The following is a 16,488-nucleotide window of genomic DNA, read 5'->3' as shown; positions in this document are numbered from 1 at the left end:
TAATTGTCACGCTGCCCACACTGTCAAATTTCCGCCAAGACTATGCTCACGGGGCAACTTTTTGTCGGGACACCGCTGCTCAGAGAATGCATTCGTAATTGCCTGTACAACTTGTCGCATGGAGTTTAACGCCCATCATATGCAACTTACTTCATAAGGTGCATAAATGTTGTATCAAGAGTTCCAATTGGCTTCCTCTGGGGAAGTCATAGGTCATTTCCATGGGGATCTGTAGAGATCATATTGTGATATATAAGTCACCTGATCATGGGATACGTGATTACAAATTACACAGACGACACGGACGGTAGTACACCTCTGCACTTGGACTTACGTTTCACATGTGCTCTTTTCTGGACAGAGGAGAACCACTCGTCTCATCGCCTTGTTATCAGCTTTCGCAAGGTTGCAGTTAGCGAACCGTGCAATGTCGCGACAACAAGTGACGTCTAAAGAGGTAGTCTGGAATCTGATTTTTGTGTCAGCGACCTACATTTTGTTATGGAATTACGGCAATGGGAGCGCGAGCTTTGCGATCGCCTGTGTCGTGGACGCACCGTCGCAGTGTACGCATACGGTAAGTTTCCAAGATCTTAAAACCCGCCGTCTCTCCCTAGACTATTAGCGAAACCTTTGTAGTAAGTTTTACTGATTTCGTTCGTCGGGCGGGAAAGAAAACTGCAACCTGTCGAATCTGCAATCTCCTTTAATTTAAACTCTAATCATTTTCTGCGATAGTCATCTCGACGCTGAATTCGAGAGCTGTCGATATTTAAAAAGGAACTGCCGAGAAGCACATATCATAACAGGTTTGCACCTGCGGAATAACAACAGCGTATATTGGCTGGTCGAAAAGCCCCTGCACAATTGTCCACAATCTTCTTATTATGTCAGGTTTGACGACCTCTTTGCACATCTAGCGGTGGCGGGACAGTCCCTACTTGTTACAAAGGGCTTCAGATGAAGTAGATATTGTGCAAACTTTAACATAATCCGAGGAATAATAGGTCATAGTCGGGTCAACACAGAGCATCGCATCGCATTGTGTTGGTCGTCTCTCAGTGCCTATACTTGCACAGATGCCCAAACTCCGGATTTGGTTGAAACCGCGAGGAAAAGGGGCATTCTCCGGGACCGGAGTTTAAGTTATGCAGGTTACAAAGGGATTAGTTGCCCAAGGTGACGAGGGACCGCGTACAAATTCCGTAATATATCACAAGTTAATATTGCAGAAGTGTCCCCTACGTCACATCGGTATAACAAATTCGTGTTTTCAACTTTCTCGTTGTGAGGCTTAGCAAATTCAAAATCGATGGCATGATTGTTGAGGGTGTTTAGAGTACAAAGAAGATAACATGAGATACGGCAAGTGATCAAATTATCGGCCGACCCCCTTGCAGATAGAAGGGTAACTAGCCGACGGTAAAACGAAGCTATGTTATAACAGAGCAATGTGTTCTGTTCAGTTGGGGAGAGGGGGACGGACAGGATCAGTAACGTCTTGCAATGAGTATGTAAGAATATATAGAGTTAGAGACATGGATCAAATTTGAAGATGAATGCGCTACAGTCTTCTTTTCCGTGACGTCAAAGAACTGAACAGCGCACACAGAATACTTCTCCACGGTCCACTTGCAGTAAATGTTTCGTATTCAGTTAAATTGTAGGGTCAAACTTTCAGCTTTGAATGATGAATTTCTTGCCGCAAGTAAGCCTGAAAGGAATTGAACAGTAGGCACAGTCCTATTTCTCGACCTACTGCCCCTTTATAAGAGCAACTGAATGATCTGTAATGGTCTATTGGCCAATACTTTGAGTTCATCTCCATAGTTTCCCGCGGGGTCATCCATGGCGCATCAACGCCATGCTAACTTATATCTTCCCAAGAGACGTGAATCTTTCTCACCGTATGAACATATTTTACAGCAATGCATTACTTTAATCGTGACATATCGTTCTCTTTAAAGCTGGTGTTGTTATTAAGGTAGTACACCCCTCGAAGTTGAAAGCATTTAACTTTTGCTCAGACCTCCCGCAAGGCAGTTTAAACCACCCCATTCCGAAACCAAGAATAAAAATCAGGGGTCACCGTGCAGAATTTGGTAATAGGATAACAAATGACCAAATATCTACCGACACTTGAAATTCAAAATGGCCGTCATCCCTGAGTCAACTCCACGAGGAAAATTAGATATTCGAGGGGAAACTAGATTTTCACAAAAATAAGCCAGTGAAAATCTTAATATTTACAGTCCGTATGCTTCAAAATGAGCCTCAACAAGTGGTAGACCAAAACAGGATAGCAAAAATTTGAAAGTCCGAATATTTGTCCCGAGGCACATTATATCATATCGTCACGTTGAAGACATTATCTGTTAATGTAGAAAACGCCTCGGGGACAGAGATATTCGGACTCTAAAACTTACAATTGGTTTCTGATATACCACTTGTTGGGGTTCATTTTAAAGCTCTTGTTGTAAGGAAACTGTTCACCGGCTTAAGTTTTTCGAAAATCTTAATTGTAATAACATAGGGATGGCGGCCATTTTGAATTTCATATCCGTAAATCTTGGGTTATTTGTTTCTCTAGTACCAAAATTTGCACGGTGACCCCAGATTTTTATTCTTGATTTTGAAAGAGAATGGTTGAAAATTCCTTAAGGAAAGTTTGAGCAATAGTTTAAGTCTTTCACTTTCGAGGCGCATACTACCTTAAGTCCTACACATCAAGAATATTATCAAAAAGAAATAAAATGAAATAAAATGGGTATTGATAAACTGTTCTTCAAGGGACATAATCATCTTTATCTCGAATTCTCTGAGTCAGCATGGTGGCAAATAACATGGTACCCAAATCCATTGTTGTTATTGATATTGAGTTTTGTTTTTATTATCCCATGTTTGTTCAGCTGTTGTCATTACTTTTTGGATAATACATAGAGTTCCATTTTTGTTATAGTGCAACATCAGGCAGCGTTTGACAGGTGAGGCCATTTCGGTAAAATGCAAATGGGATTTCATTTACTTGAACCCAAAGATAAAAAAGACAAAGCTCTTCAATGACATTCAAAAGGGCAAAAGGTAGCCTATAGAAGCTTTTACTGCAAAAGGTCTATCCTACAAATATCACAGCCATCCTAAAGCGAAATCGTGACCCAAATGGCTTACTCAGAATCTACTGATACGGTTTGTAAAGAGTCACGCTTAACTCCCAAATATCAAACAGCGGTTAAAGAGATGCTATGATGAAACTTCAAAATTGCCGTCGGGCACGATGTGCATAATGGCCACCGTTGATTGTAACTTGTACGGATGCTGAATCCAAGTAAACGTCGCTTTGTTTTTCGGAGAGCTACCGACACCTGAGCGTCCCGCGCTTTTTCTGACATTAGTTTTACCGCCGTCACGTTTCTAACGCGAAGCCTGGAGTGGTAGAAAGTGAATGATTCCTCCAGGCTACAGCGCCTAGTTTATGATTTAATACAGAGGGCCGAAAAGCCCTACGAATGACTGATAGATATTATACGATCACGAAGGCGGTGTTTATCAGCGAGAAACATTGCACAAATGACGAAAAGGTCGAGTCAGGGGAAGAGACTATGTCTCGAATACACATCGCATAACTCTCCGAAAAGTGAATATTTTGATGTGAAGCTTCCGGGCCATGCGAAGGCACTTATTTTAAGAAATATGGGAGAAAATTTGGCTGGAAAACACCCCTAATTAACAAAATGTAGTTTTAAGAGATAATGTGACAATACGATTAAAGTCATCTCGATGTTGTATAGAGCAATGAGGTTGTTTTAACACAGTGTTGTCATTAGTCTATTGTTGTTGTGTGTACCAGCTTATCTGGCAGGTATTGCAATCTGAAGCAATATGATAAAGTTTGGAAAAAGAGGGTTCATGATGACGTCATTATTCGAAGCAATATCATTTGTATGTATGTATGTATGTATGTATGTATGTATGTATGTATGTATGTATGTATGTATGTATGTATGTATGTATGTATGTATGTATGTATGTATGTATGTATGTATGTATGTACTTTTTCGTCGTATGAATGTTCTATGGAATGTGTTCAAAAATGTAAAAATCGTAACAAAATGGCCGCCAATCGACTGTATTGGATCATATTGCTACACAAATTGACATGCATAGGATCGTCATAGTACGCAGTACACCGTCCTGATACCAACTTTTAATAAATGTTTGATGTCTGCATAACAACTTTGGGTGTGAAGGGTTCCGCCTGGTGGCCATATTGGATCATATCGCGAAAATTGTGTGCTTTAAAAGTCACTGTCCTTGTACCAAGTTTGAATGAAATAGGTCAAGGCATGTGTAAGTAGTGACTTAGTAAGGGCTGGGCCAAATGCATTCACACCCGCTCCTAAACTTCCTAGATGGGGACTACTGACAGAGGAGTTTAAATGTGTTCAGTCATGTCAAATGTAATGACTTCTAATATTTTATTTTCAAAATCTTGCAGTATATTAAAAGATCCATCATCGTGGCCCTTAACTACTTTTGTGCTGATATTTTTCTTTTCAGACTTCGAACGGTGAAGTTTTGCCCTGTTACATTACTGAGAATGGTAAGTTGTCTTCTTTTAGACAGTTAGAAAGCCGCACTTTGTTTACTTTCTGGCCATGCCGCAAAAGTGTGAACGGCGAGCGTGTTTCCGTTGTTCGGGAAGCACACCATAATCCCGCCGACTCACATATCAGCTACCGTGTCGGTTCTCATGGCGCATATAATATGCAAAGAATCGGTAATTGTACATTTCAGTAGAATGCCGAGCGTCAATCTCGTATCCAATGACTACGTCAAGATGTCCATGAAACACTCACAATACACCTCAACAAGTATATAATATATAGAGAGCGTCAGTAGAGTGCGCCTCAGGAACAGATATTTGGACTCCAAATGTTTACAATTCATTTTTAATCTACCTCTTGTGGGGGTTCATTTTGAAGCTCTTTGAGTAGGAAAATTTTCACGTTCTTAGCTTTTCTGAACTCGATTGTTTAAATTCATTTCCCCCATAGAGTTCAACACAGGGGTTGCGGCCATTTTGAATTTCAAATATTGGTTAATGTATGACAATTTGTATCTCTAGTACCAAATTTTGCACAGCGACCCTTCATATTTATTCTTGATTCAGTAAGAAAGAATGATTGATAGTTTCGCTTAAGAAAGTTTGAGCAAAAGTTTAAGTCTTTCACTTTCGAGGCGCATCAAGTTGACCCTTCATCGCTGGTCTAGCAAATTTCTTCTCCTTGAAGGGTTTACTTCAGCAGTAATTCGTATTCGTCAGGTGGCCTGTCTTTGGATTACCGTATGAAGTTCGCCGCTAGAGAGAAAATGACGCCGATATTCTTTGAAACCAAAATTGCTCACACTTGTCAGCCTGCATTGATCAGTGTGTGCCTTATAACGTAACTTCTTTCGAAATAGGTTCAGTGCGACATTGCGATGGCAGTAGCTTGAGAACGGACTATTGAACAAGTCATAATTAATAGATTCGAGAAAAAAAGTTCTTTGGTTGATTCGACACTGTGAGAGCAAACCGAAAAATATTCTTCGTGCAACGAAAAGGGTCTTCACAAAATTTACTATTACTTTATTTGGCATCAATGACACTTGTTCAGTACCTCTGTCACTATTTGCTTGCTGCAGAAGGTGGTTGCCCGGACAACCTTTACCCACCGGTAGCGTGGCACGAGATTCCAAACAAGCCTCAAGATGTGAGCATTGTCGCCTTTCGCTCATCCATGCCAAAGGACCAGGAAGTGACGTCATAGCAGAGTACCCGTCAGTCAATATAACCTGGACTCTAGATTTAAAACAAAGTAAGTACTACTGGCTCGTTCTTGTCGTCTATAAACAATTTACGATAACAACGATATGCTTTTCACTTCACAAACGAACAGCTGGATGATAAACTGGCGTGTCGTCCAACTCCAGTTCAACACAAATTCTCATTTGTGCAAGACAACGTCGCCAATGTGTAACTCGCTAGAGACTATTACGATTTCTCAGGTGTGCCGGCGTGTCCGCCTGGCAGTGTATGCTATCTCTTTTCCGTTTTGCTCGTATTGTAATACATCAGAAATTTAAATGCTTCACTCCATAGATAAAGCTAACTCAACGGAAAAATCTTCCAGGATGCCGGGACAAATGATTGATAGATAATTCATGTAAACTCAGACAACTGTCTATGATATCAAGCCATGGGACAAATATTGGTCATGAGAAAAAAAATCAGCATCGCCCTTCTTAAGCTATACGACTTCCTAGTTCAGTCTTTCTTAATCCAGCGGAAATCCTCGCAGATTATGAACCGGACGGACACTTGACAGACGACTTGGCATATTCAACATATTTATTTCCTGGGGTGGTTGTAAAACAGTACATTTCGTAATTTAAAAACTACCAAGAGAGTCGACTTGCTAGTTGTTGTAGAGCTGAGTAGGTGAAGAGGGTTGGGATGTTGATAATTGCTGTTACGCAAAATCTGACCCACTTCATGAACATCAACAGACTGTGTGTGATATTTTATGTAGGGGCGACTTTTCTATTATTAAGGAATCTCCAGACCAGTAAATTATAATTGGTACGTGTTTTACTTAAAAGTAATTGCCATGACAAAACTGAAGAAATCCGTATTTATGGGCGTTATTTTTATTTTACATCATCTCTTGTCATCATACAGCCATAACATCTGATTTCATTGATTTGTCTTCCTCGTAGATCCAACCTTGATAAAAGGAATACAGATTGCAATAACCGGTCTGACAAACCACCATAAGTTCAAACACAGCCTCTTCAACCAAATTCGTTGCTTCACCTTTGACCTTTCAACAGCTGATCTCACAAAATCTGATGTAAGTGTGTAATTTTTGCATGACGAAGCAAGTAACATTGGTGAAGATGCCTGTTTTTATCGCAGAATATTTCGATGGTACCGTTGCTCTTAATTGCTACTGGGAAGAATCTAATACATATGAGTCAGGTTTTCTGATTTGTGTATCCTGCAATTTTAAATCAAAGATGTATCTGTAGTATCACGATTGTTGCATAAACTCTGTGTTGTTGTCACGTTGTAATTTGGGAAACAGCGGTAATGTTCTTTTGGAGGTTTTTTGTTTGCTTGTTTCTAAATTATAGCCATTTAGCAATTTTTTCATAAACGATCATCATCAAAAAGCCAAGTGAAATGAAAAATATTTCCACAAGTCATGTATTTACACCTATCAGTGCAAGATGCGAGGTATATTAATATTCATTTATACAATATATATTAATGAGCATTGTTTCCGTATTGAAATTGTATGCTCATTAATTTTTATCAATGTGGAATATGCATGTACCTCGCATCTTGCATTGTACAACATACGCAAGTGACAAAAATATTTCTTTCACTGTTATCGCTGCGTGTCTGTCTCTGGGAAACACCAATCATCATCATCATATCATTATTTTCAATGACAGGTGGCAAACCTTTCGTACTACTTCGATTGTTTTCGCCAACTTTCGCCGTCATCGCGCTATGCAATCATGGTTAGAACTTTGCCTTTACCCGAATCCCTCGCCACGACGTCACAAGGTCAAGTACAATGGTATGGAAGACGGTAACGACACCAAGTATGACCCTCCTATTTCAAATCTCACTATGCAATGTCTAAACGCAATGTCACACACAATTTGCCAAACACGATATTTTACATCCGTGGTTAATTGCCAGTTATGCTTCTATATCGCTATATCTACTGTTGTTTTCTTCTTCTATTAACAAACCTGGAGCACCATCATAGCGATTTTAAATAATTGGGTGCAAAAGTGGTCACGATCGAAAACTCCGGTACGCGACATACAAAAGGGGCGGTCTTTCTTAAAAACTTCAATAGTTAATTTGTGCTTACTATTTGAAAACCTTCATGAGCATAAAAAAAACCAAAAAAACCCAAAACAAACAAACAAAACTTAAAGTTGGCTACAACAATGCAGCCCGCATACTGTTGGGTTATGACAGGCGTAGTAGCGTGTGTTGCGGGGGGGGGGGGGGGGTAGGAGCGCATTTGTCTACATTTGATTACTCAACAGAATAGCCCGCGTCATGTGACATGAAAACGGTCAAACAAGCAGTTCTCTTTTCTTCTTTTCTGGCCCTTACGTCTAGAAGTAAGGAATGCCTGTAAAATTCATCTTAAACATAAACGAAATGACACTTTCTTTCAGCTTAGCTCTAACCTCGTGTTCATACTCGATGCGGTGATATTCGCCTCGGGGACACATATTCGGACTCTCAAATTTCTACAGTCCTTTTTATCTACCACTTGTGGGGTTCATTTTAAAGCTCTTGAAGAAAGGAAAACTTTTGCCGTCTAACTTTTTCGAAAATCCAAATTTTAATTTCCCCGCATATAGTTAAAACTGGGATGGCGGCCATTTTGAATTTCAATTATCGGTGACCCCGATTTTTATTGATGATTTATTAAGATAATGGGTGAACGTTTAATTTATGAAAATTGAAGCAAAAGTTTTGAGGGGCATACTACCTTAAAGGAAAACATTCAAATTTGGCCACTATAGGGCTGCATGACATTGGCAATCCGAAAACGATACTGTATACAGTGTGTTATATTTTTCTTGCCTTATAGGTTGCAGTAGTCCAATGAGTGAGAACTTCTACGAGTGCAATCTCAAACCAATAGGAGGATGTAAGTACATATTTGCAATTTTTTTTGGATATGGCAAACCGATGATCACACGAGTGCAAGTCTTTGCACAGAGCAGTACTCGAGAGAGGAAATTCTGGCGCTCTAACCGTATCATTGCTTTGAGCAGTCCCTCCACACACGGGGACTGTGCTTCGAGTGATCGATGTTACCCGGTTCAAGGACGCTTTCACGGAAAATGTACATCTTGCCTGCCTGTGACTTTACAACACAGATTACTGCCTGAACTCACAACCACTTGGCAGAAGTCAGGATTGACAATGGTATCCTGTCTCGAGGGCCCACAGTCTCATGTATTCAGGCAATGAGAGACTGTTTTATCACATGCCTGTAGACAGTCAACGTTATCGGATATTTGACGAAAAAAACCCACAATTTCCGGAAGATAATGCGTCAAGGTGTAACTTACATTTACTGAAATCATCAATTTCAGACGAAGCTGCTTACTGGACACCTAATACCATGGAAACGGATATCAAAGACTACAATGACGTCACAGTGCACTTTGATTTGCCGCCTGAGGAATACAATCTAGATATTGTCACGATATACATATTCCGCCATGATTCGACGTCGTGCAATACAAGAAAATCTTTGATATTTTTTAAAGATGTCAGAGTGGTAAGCTGTCTGAAACCTTATAAATTATCATGGGTGATGATTTTTAGCATTGTAATGGAACGTTTTCAGCTGTCGGTGACAGAACATTCTGTGCTTCCACAAATTACACGGCCACGATATTGAATTTATCACGCCTTTTAATCATTCGTCTTCCAAGGGCAAGTCGAAATCATCAATTTGTGAGGATTTTCATGTTTTCTGACATTTTTATCTGCAAACGGTTTGACTCCCAACTAAGAAACGCGACTCGACAGTGGCTAAAGATAATGGTGAAATGGGTTGTATACGTCAACCCATTCACACTTACTCTCAGCTACTGTTGAGTCAACGGTTAATACAAATCGTCACTTGGTGTTTTTTCCATTTACTTTTAGGGAGACGCTGACACGTACACGCTCAGTGTAAACCAAACTGGAGAAAATCGGACAATGCTGGATTTTACCGCACACAATATATCTGGTGGACAGTATTGTGCAGGCGTATGTTTAAGAATTCCCTTATCCCCTATGTAACCATGGAATCTGACCTTCATGCTACACCATATTATAGTCTTTCGACAAAACCACATGTTGATATATTGTTATGGCTGTCTAATAAAAGGACAAATGCAAAATCTCTACGACAGAAAAAAACGGCAAAAAAAACCAAACAAAGAAAATGAACACTAAGGATGAATAACGCGATCCATTGCTAGTAACTGTTTGTCGAAATAATTATCATCAATCGTCCAGCCTTTCACATGACTAAAAAGTACTGGTGATCACCTCAAACGTGCACAGATTCATTGCATGATAAAGGGAGATACATGACTCATGGTTTAGTTAGGCGTGGACCATTTGATATCGGGGGGGGGGGTCTGGTTGATTGATGAAGGCAGCTTTACTTTTTTTCACCTGACCCACTGTACATTATTTTTCCCCTCTCCCATCCTTTTTTGTCAAGCCTTCTCTGGCGGATTTTTTTTCATTGACATTTGCTGGGAATCTTTTTTTCTCCGAAAATATTTCCGAACCCCCGGAATATCAAATGATCCATCCCTTATCGCTAACAACACCAAGCTTCCTTGGCGGTTTGACGTTTTTTGAGTGGGTCACAAAGTGAAAATTACGGTTGCTATACATAAACGTGGCCAGTATCCTTTAATTAAATGGTTCCATCTGCCGACAGATACGACCTAATCCGAGTAGAAGACAAGCCTGCAAATCTGGACCAGGGAGGAGTCTTGTTATCTGCACTATGACCATCTCACCACCGTTCACAATTCTAGGTGAAAATTCAAAGTTCTTCTTACGACAGGATGTTCAGGGCACGTTGATTGTGTGCTTACGTGTACGAATCTCTTTGTATGTGGGCTGGGAATGTATAGGTCATATTCGTCCTCAAACATTGTCGTTGATCAAAGCAAAATTCTAAGATTTTCATTTTCATGCGCACAGAAATGCTCGTTAAAATGGAAAAATGGAAACAACAAACACTTGAAAGGTGAGATGTCACGGAAATTCGTTCTTCGTATTTGAAGTATGAATTTAGAAATTTAAACGCAAAATTTACATTTTCACTGAGACTGTCTCTGTCGATTGTAATGTTAGTTAAAATCTCAACGACCACTATGTAGACTTTACTGCAGGACGTGTAAATATGTACAGTGCAAGGAGTAATAGAACGACCATAACAAAATTAAAATATGATGAATTTGCACTTTTCTCGTTACAAAATCCAGATGATCCATGTGAAAGGAAACCCTGTGGTGAACACGGTCAATGTAAGAGTAGTGGATCTGGTTATTCCTGCGACTGTTCGCCGGGATACATCGTAGATGATGGATATTGCCAAGGTAGCCACATTATGGCAGTCTATACACTGTTTACATACTTCTACAAGTATGTATGTATGTATGTATGTATGTATGTATGTATGTATGTATGTATGTATGTATGTATGTATGTATGTGTACTGATAGACATAGATATATAGATAGACAGATAGATAGATATATAGATAGAAAAATTGGTAGAGAGATAGATCGATAGATAGGTAGATAGATAAATAGATGGATGGATAAAATAATAGACTGATAGAAAGATAGTTAGAAGTAGATATTTTTTGCATGAATAGAAATATAAATAGATATGATTGTTTAAAGCTATTGGCAGACGAACAAAGTCGTTGAGATATTGTCACAAAAATTCAAGTTCGCCCCAAACGTATCATTTCTGTGCCCTGGTTCAGACTGTTCTAGTTTGATTTGCTTTCTTTTTATCAGAAAACGCATGCTTTAGAAATCCGTGTGGTCAAAATGGAACATGCCGGACAGTTATTGGTCGGTCGAACTATAAATGCACGTGTAGTGAAGGATTCGAAATGTATGAAGGGCGTTGTACAGGTGTGTTGATGTTTTTGTACAGTCTATTTCTGCTATTTCTGCTATGGATAATTTTTGACAGATAATTTTTGTCCGGACCGTGCATTGAAACAAACTAGAGCAGGAAAATGGTCAATTTTGGTGGATATGTAATATATATATATATATATATATATATATATATATATATATATATATATATATATATATATATATATATATATATATATATATTATTCCACCATCTGCGTAACCGGTGTACTCCATGTAGACTCACTCCAGTTAGTCTCCTCACGAAACAACGAAACTCACGAAACAACGTTGTAGAGATGAAATTGTAAAATCGATTCTCCAGTAACCCTTATTATATAAATAAATATATATATATATATATATATATATATATATATATATATATATATATAGATAGATAGATATATATTATATATATATATATATATATATATATATATATATATATATAATATATATATATATATATATATATATATATATATATATATATAATAGACTATTTCGGACTCATTGTCCATATAACAACAAAAGAAAATCTGGTTATATATATATATATATATATATATATATATATATATATATATATATATATACACATACATACATATATGTGTGTTATGTGTGTGTCTGTTTATATGTATGAGAGAGAGAGAGAGAGAGAGAGAGAGAGAGAGAGAGAGAGAGAGAGAGAGAGAGAGAGAGAGAGAGAGAGAGAGAGATATGCATTCTCACTTCGGTTTGTTCATTGAATTTCTAACGGCAGCTGATCCCTGTCGGAGTAACTCCAGTGCGATGTGTGGCCAGTTTGGAATCTGTGTGCCGTCCCTAGAACTGAACAACTTCAACTGTCAATGTCATGACGGATATGACGTCATCGATGGATTCTGTCGAGGTAATGTTCACAAACTATCTAAATTGGAACACCTGAGAGTTACAGGGTTTTGCGGGGCAGTGTGTTCCCGCATCTGTGAAACGTTGTATCTTATAGATTAATAATCGTCCTCATAATGTCATGTAACCAACCATATCTCTGATATCTTAAGCCTCTGAGGACGACATGACACAAGTACCACTTGTAAACTGTCACTATTCATGTCTATTCACTGGTACCGACTAACGTCATCAATTGAATGATTTTGAAGTTCCTGGGGAGTTTTACTTTGGAAGCATGTCAGATGTGGATCGTTACGGGACAATGAAGGGACAAAATTGAAACCTTGATAATATTTTCGTAATTTTAAATTTTTTTTTCAAAGTTTTTGGAAAATGTCTTTACTGAAATTGAGTTGTGGAAGACAATATCGAGTATTGCACAACATACAGGCTGTGTTGCCAAATTGAATATCACACATTTCGAAATATATTTAGCAGTAGAATAAAGAAATTGTGTTTTATAGAGATAACAAAAATACTGCAACTTGAAATACTTAAGAGTCACTCAGTGTTAATGTGAGGCAGTTGAATGCGTTCGGCTGGTACAGATGTCCTTGTGAGGTAAAAATGATCAAGTTTCGTGACACTATGGATATTTCTTTCCCTATGCAGTCTCTGTACCTAGTCTGACGTATATCGCCATTGCATCGATCGGAGGGACACTTACGGGAATAGCATTATTAGTTCCGTTCACGCTGTGGATGATACGCAAAAGACGAAAACGAAGACAGGACCTGCCTTCAGGCCTATCCATACAGTTGGCCAAAAACAATGCCAAGTACAATGAAGGTATTTGATATTTCTCGCAGCAATTTACAGGTCACACTTTATCATCATCCACTCGGCCATGCGATATCTTGTAAGTCATCATATTTTCTCATGTCTTAGGGACCTCCTCAGCGCTGTTAAGGCATGCAGTTCTGAAGATGGCCTAGCTTGATACTAGCTTCTCGCATAGATCCACATAATGTGACCCGAGTGAGGGCGTGTGTCTTTGTGTGTTTGGTAGTGCACGTTTTAACCTCGAGGGTCTATGCCTCTACGAATGAGTCTTGAAACACTGGAACGGGAAAACATTTGCACATGACTGAAGACAACGTATGCATTGTCTTGTACGTACATCAATTCCAAACACTCATAAGTATGTTTACTCACGGTCAATTTACAGTAAAACATTACATTGTAAAAATAAATTCCTGCATGAATATCGTTACTTGAATACGGAAACCTTCCTGAGATAATAACAGCACCGTCTGCCTTTACTAATAATGTCTAGTCCGTGACGTTTATTTCATCCCTTGCAAAACAATTATGATTTGTGAGTTTTTGCGCGAGTTTTGTTTGTTTGACACCTGCGGGGTTGTGTGAAGCGCGACGGTGATCTAAAGGGTTTACCTACTTGAAGCGCGTTCATCTCGTGTAGGATTGCTTGTCGTAATTCATGCCATGCAGAATTCCCACGGTGTCTTGCTATCTGCTTTCGAATGTTGGGAGGCAATTTCTCTCGATGTTTTTCTTTTCTCTTTCAGTGACGAGGCCTATGATACACGTTGAGTCTGACTGCGTCCGCCCCGAACTGTTGCTTCTGTACTCAAAGGACTGCAGTCGACACGTCGACGTTGTCGAATGCTTTGCGCGGTTCCTTGAAATTCGCTTTGGGTGTAAAGTGCACCTGGATCTCTGGCAGACGATGGAAATTGCCGCAGCCAAGACGGAATGGCTGTTTAAGAAGCTTAAAACTGTGGATAAAATCGTTGTCGTCGCTTCCAGAGGGACGAGAGAACGGTGGGATGAGAGATGTGACGGAGAAAGTTTCAAAAAATCTTCCAGGGTAACGGACGACTTCCTCACTTCAGCGCTCAACATCATCAGCAGTGACTTCAATCTACGGGAACGGTCGGAACGGTTCGGAAAATACGCCTCGGTTTACTTCGAATACAGCGACATCAGCGATGTTCCATGAACCACTGCGAATCATGGGATCCACTTTTGAACTGCTGAGGTCGATGGAAAGTTTTTATTTCTGTCTGAGAAATGTTAACGGGAGGTCATTGAAGGGACACTGCAGAATAGCGGAGTTGAAAGAAACTATTTTGACTAGTGAAGAGGGGGAAGCCCTTCAGGAAGCAGTAAAGTTGATGAGAGAGTACAAGAATACAAACCTCGATTGGTATTCGGACTGTGGCGACTTCATGTCTCAAGAGGGCGCCCTTTGTGAGTGCCTGCCCAACCACACCGGTGGTGATTCCAGTTTGGTCGAGCGTAAAGAAAGTGTCAATACAGTAGATGGGCAAACGATAAACCTTGAGAAAGATGAGGAGTTCATGGAAAATCCAAAGCCAATCCGGTCGGTCAGTTTTGACGAAGGGTATCATTCTGTGCAAAATGGCACATTTCAAATATCCGACATCGGTGAAAGGGACGAATTCCTTGTAAATTGCAAAATACATGACAATGAGGGCGAACAAATGCGCCGTTTGCTAACATCACAGGGAAAATTTGATCCGAAAGGCGGGATGCCAGAAATCGCCCTCAACGATGAATGTGTCGAATATTGCAAACTAAGTTGGCATGTCCCGCCCGATAGCAACATCGAACCATTCTATTACGTCGAGCCGGAAATCAGCCAAAGCCAGATCAGTTTGACGTCATCGGAATTTGGCGCATTAGCCGTGAGGTTAAACAGCAAACCTATCTAACTACTGGCAGTTTTTAACAGTTTCATAAAATTTTTAAAGTCCTCGATACTCGTTTCTTGTAATTATCAATTACACAACTACTACACGCACTGGTTAGTGACACCCATTGAGATGGATTAGCATGATACTGAGAGGAAAGGCGTAGAATTTAGGATATAGGACACTTAAATTGTTTAAAAAGATCGGTGTGTAGAATAGGGCTATACCAAGTAATGAAAAAAATTATTTCGTTTTGTCATCCCGATCTTCCCCTCGCCCAGTTCCAATGTTTTCAGAGGTACACTTTTAAACAGAAAAGTCGTAGCTTTCATGCAAATAATACATGTATGAGTAGGGCCTACTTATTGATTTAGGTTACCAGTCTGGTATTTTCACAGGCTGTATTAAAGTAGGAAAGGTGTAAGTTATAACATGGATGAGGATCTAAGTTGTTTAAACCTTTCGCCATATTTGATTTACATAACTTGCACATCCCTTACACCAAGTCCCTGAAGAACGAATCTGCCAAAACAATTTGGCCATTCAGACGTCTGTTTCACGAGTATGTATCGTTACATGTAACTTTTTTCCACGGGATCAACAATGTTTTTTGTACATTCGAACAACATGGAATATACCACCGTCCGTCGTAATTCACCGGAAGCATCATCCATGGTACACTTTATTCAGGATATGGTCTCAAAAATAAAATGTTTGAATATCGACTGCGTCAACGGTTATTTTTGTGTGCATCGCACTGTTTATTGGTAACAGTAGTTTAAAGCCCCAATAGCTGCAAGTTTGTAATAAACCGATCTTAAAATATCCCCAGTTTTCCAAGAGTTTTCTTCGAATAAGACCCATTAAAGACTGAAAACGTGTATAACACTGTCATAAGTGTCGAAAGTGACATGTAACTTGATACGTTTTAACATCATTTTAGATTTCTCGTCATTTTCAACTATTAATCATGTGACAGCGAAAATAAGAATTACAACCACAAAATGTTGGCCATCGTATATTGTGCATTCAAGTAAATGGCATTATGCTTGTTTCTTTTATGATCACGATGTGTGTGTGCAGGAAATACTGCATTTTTAAAAATTTTTCA

At 39.3% G+C, this 16,488-nt stretch overlaps 1 protein-coding gene across 1 annotated transcript; it reads left to right on the top strand.

Moving 5' to 3' along the window:
* The first annotated feature begins 284 nt into the window (after positions 1-284).
* Positions 285-16,100, top strand: LOC139135707 (uncharacterized). The gene is made up of 14 exons (XM_070703341.1): positions 285-577; positions 4,558-4,600; positions 5,686-5,858; positions 6,760-6,893; positions 7,501-7,653; positions 8,670-8,729; positions 9,181-9,368; positions 9,743-9,847; positions 10,536-10,635; positions 11,089-11,202; positions 11,632-11,751; positions 12,530-12,658; positions 13,312-13,488; positions 14,229-16,100. Exons 5-14 carry the CDS (start codon positions 7,626-7,628, stop codon positions 14,660-14,662), a joined length of 1,455 nt encoding a protein of 484 aa, XP_070559442.1. The 5' UTR covers positions 285-577; positions 4,558-4,600; positions 5,686-5,858; positions 6,760-6,893; positions 7,501-7,625; the 3' UTR covers positions 14,663-16,100.
* Positions 16,101-16,488: the final 388 nt, after the last annotated feature.

The sequence above is a fragment of the Ptychodera flava genome, chromosome 6, assembly GCF_041260155.1.
Source record: "Ptychodera flava strain L36383 chromosome 6, AS_Pfla_20210202, whole genome shotgun sequence".
Taxonomy (NCBI): Eukaryota; Metazoa; Hemichordata; class Enteropneusta; family Ptychoderidae; genus Ptychodera; species Ptychodera flava.
This window is presented reverse-complemented; position numbering and strand designations above follow the sequence as displayed.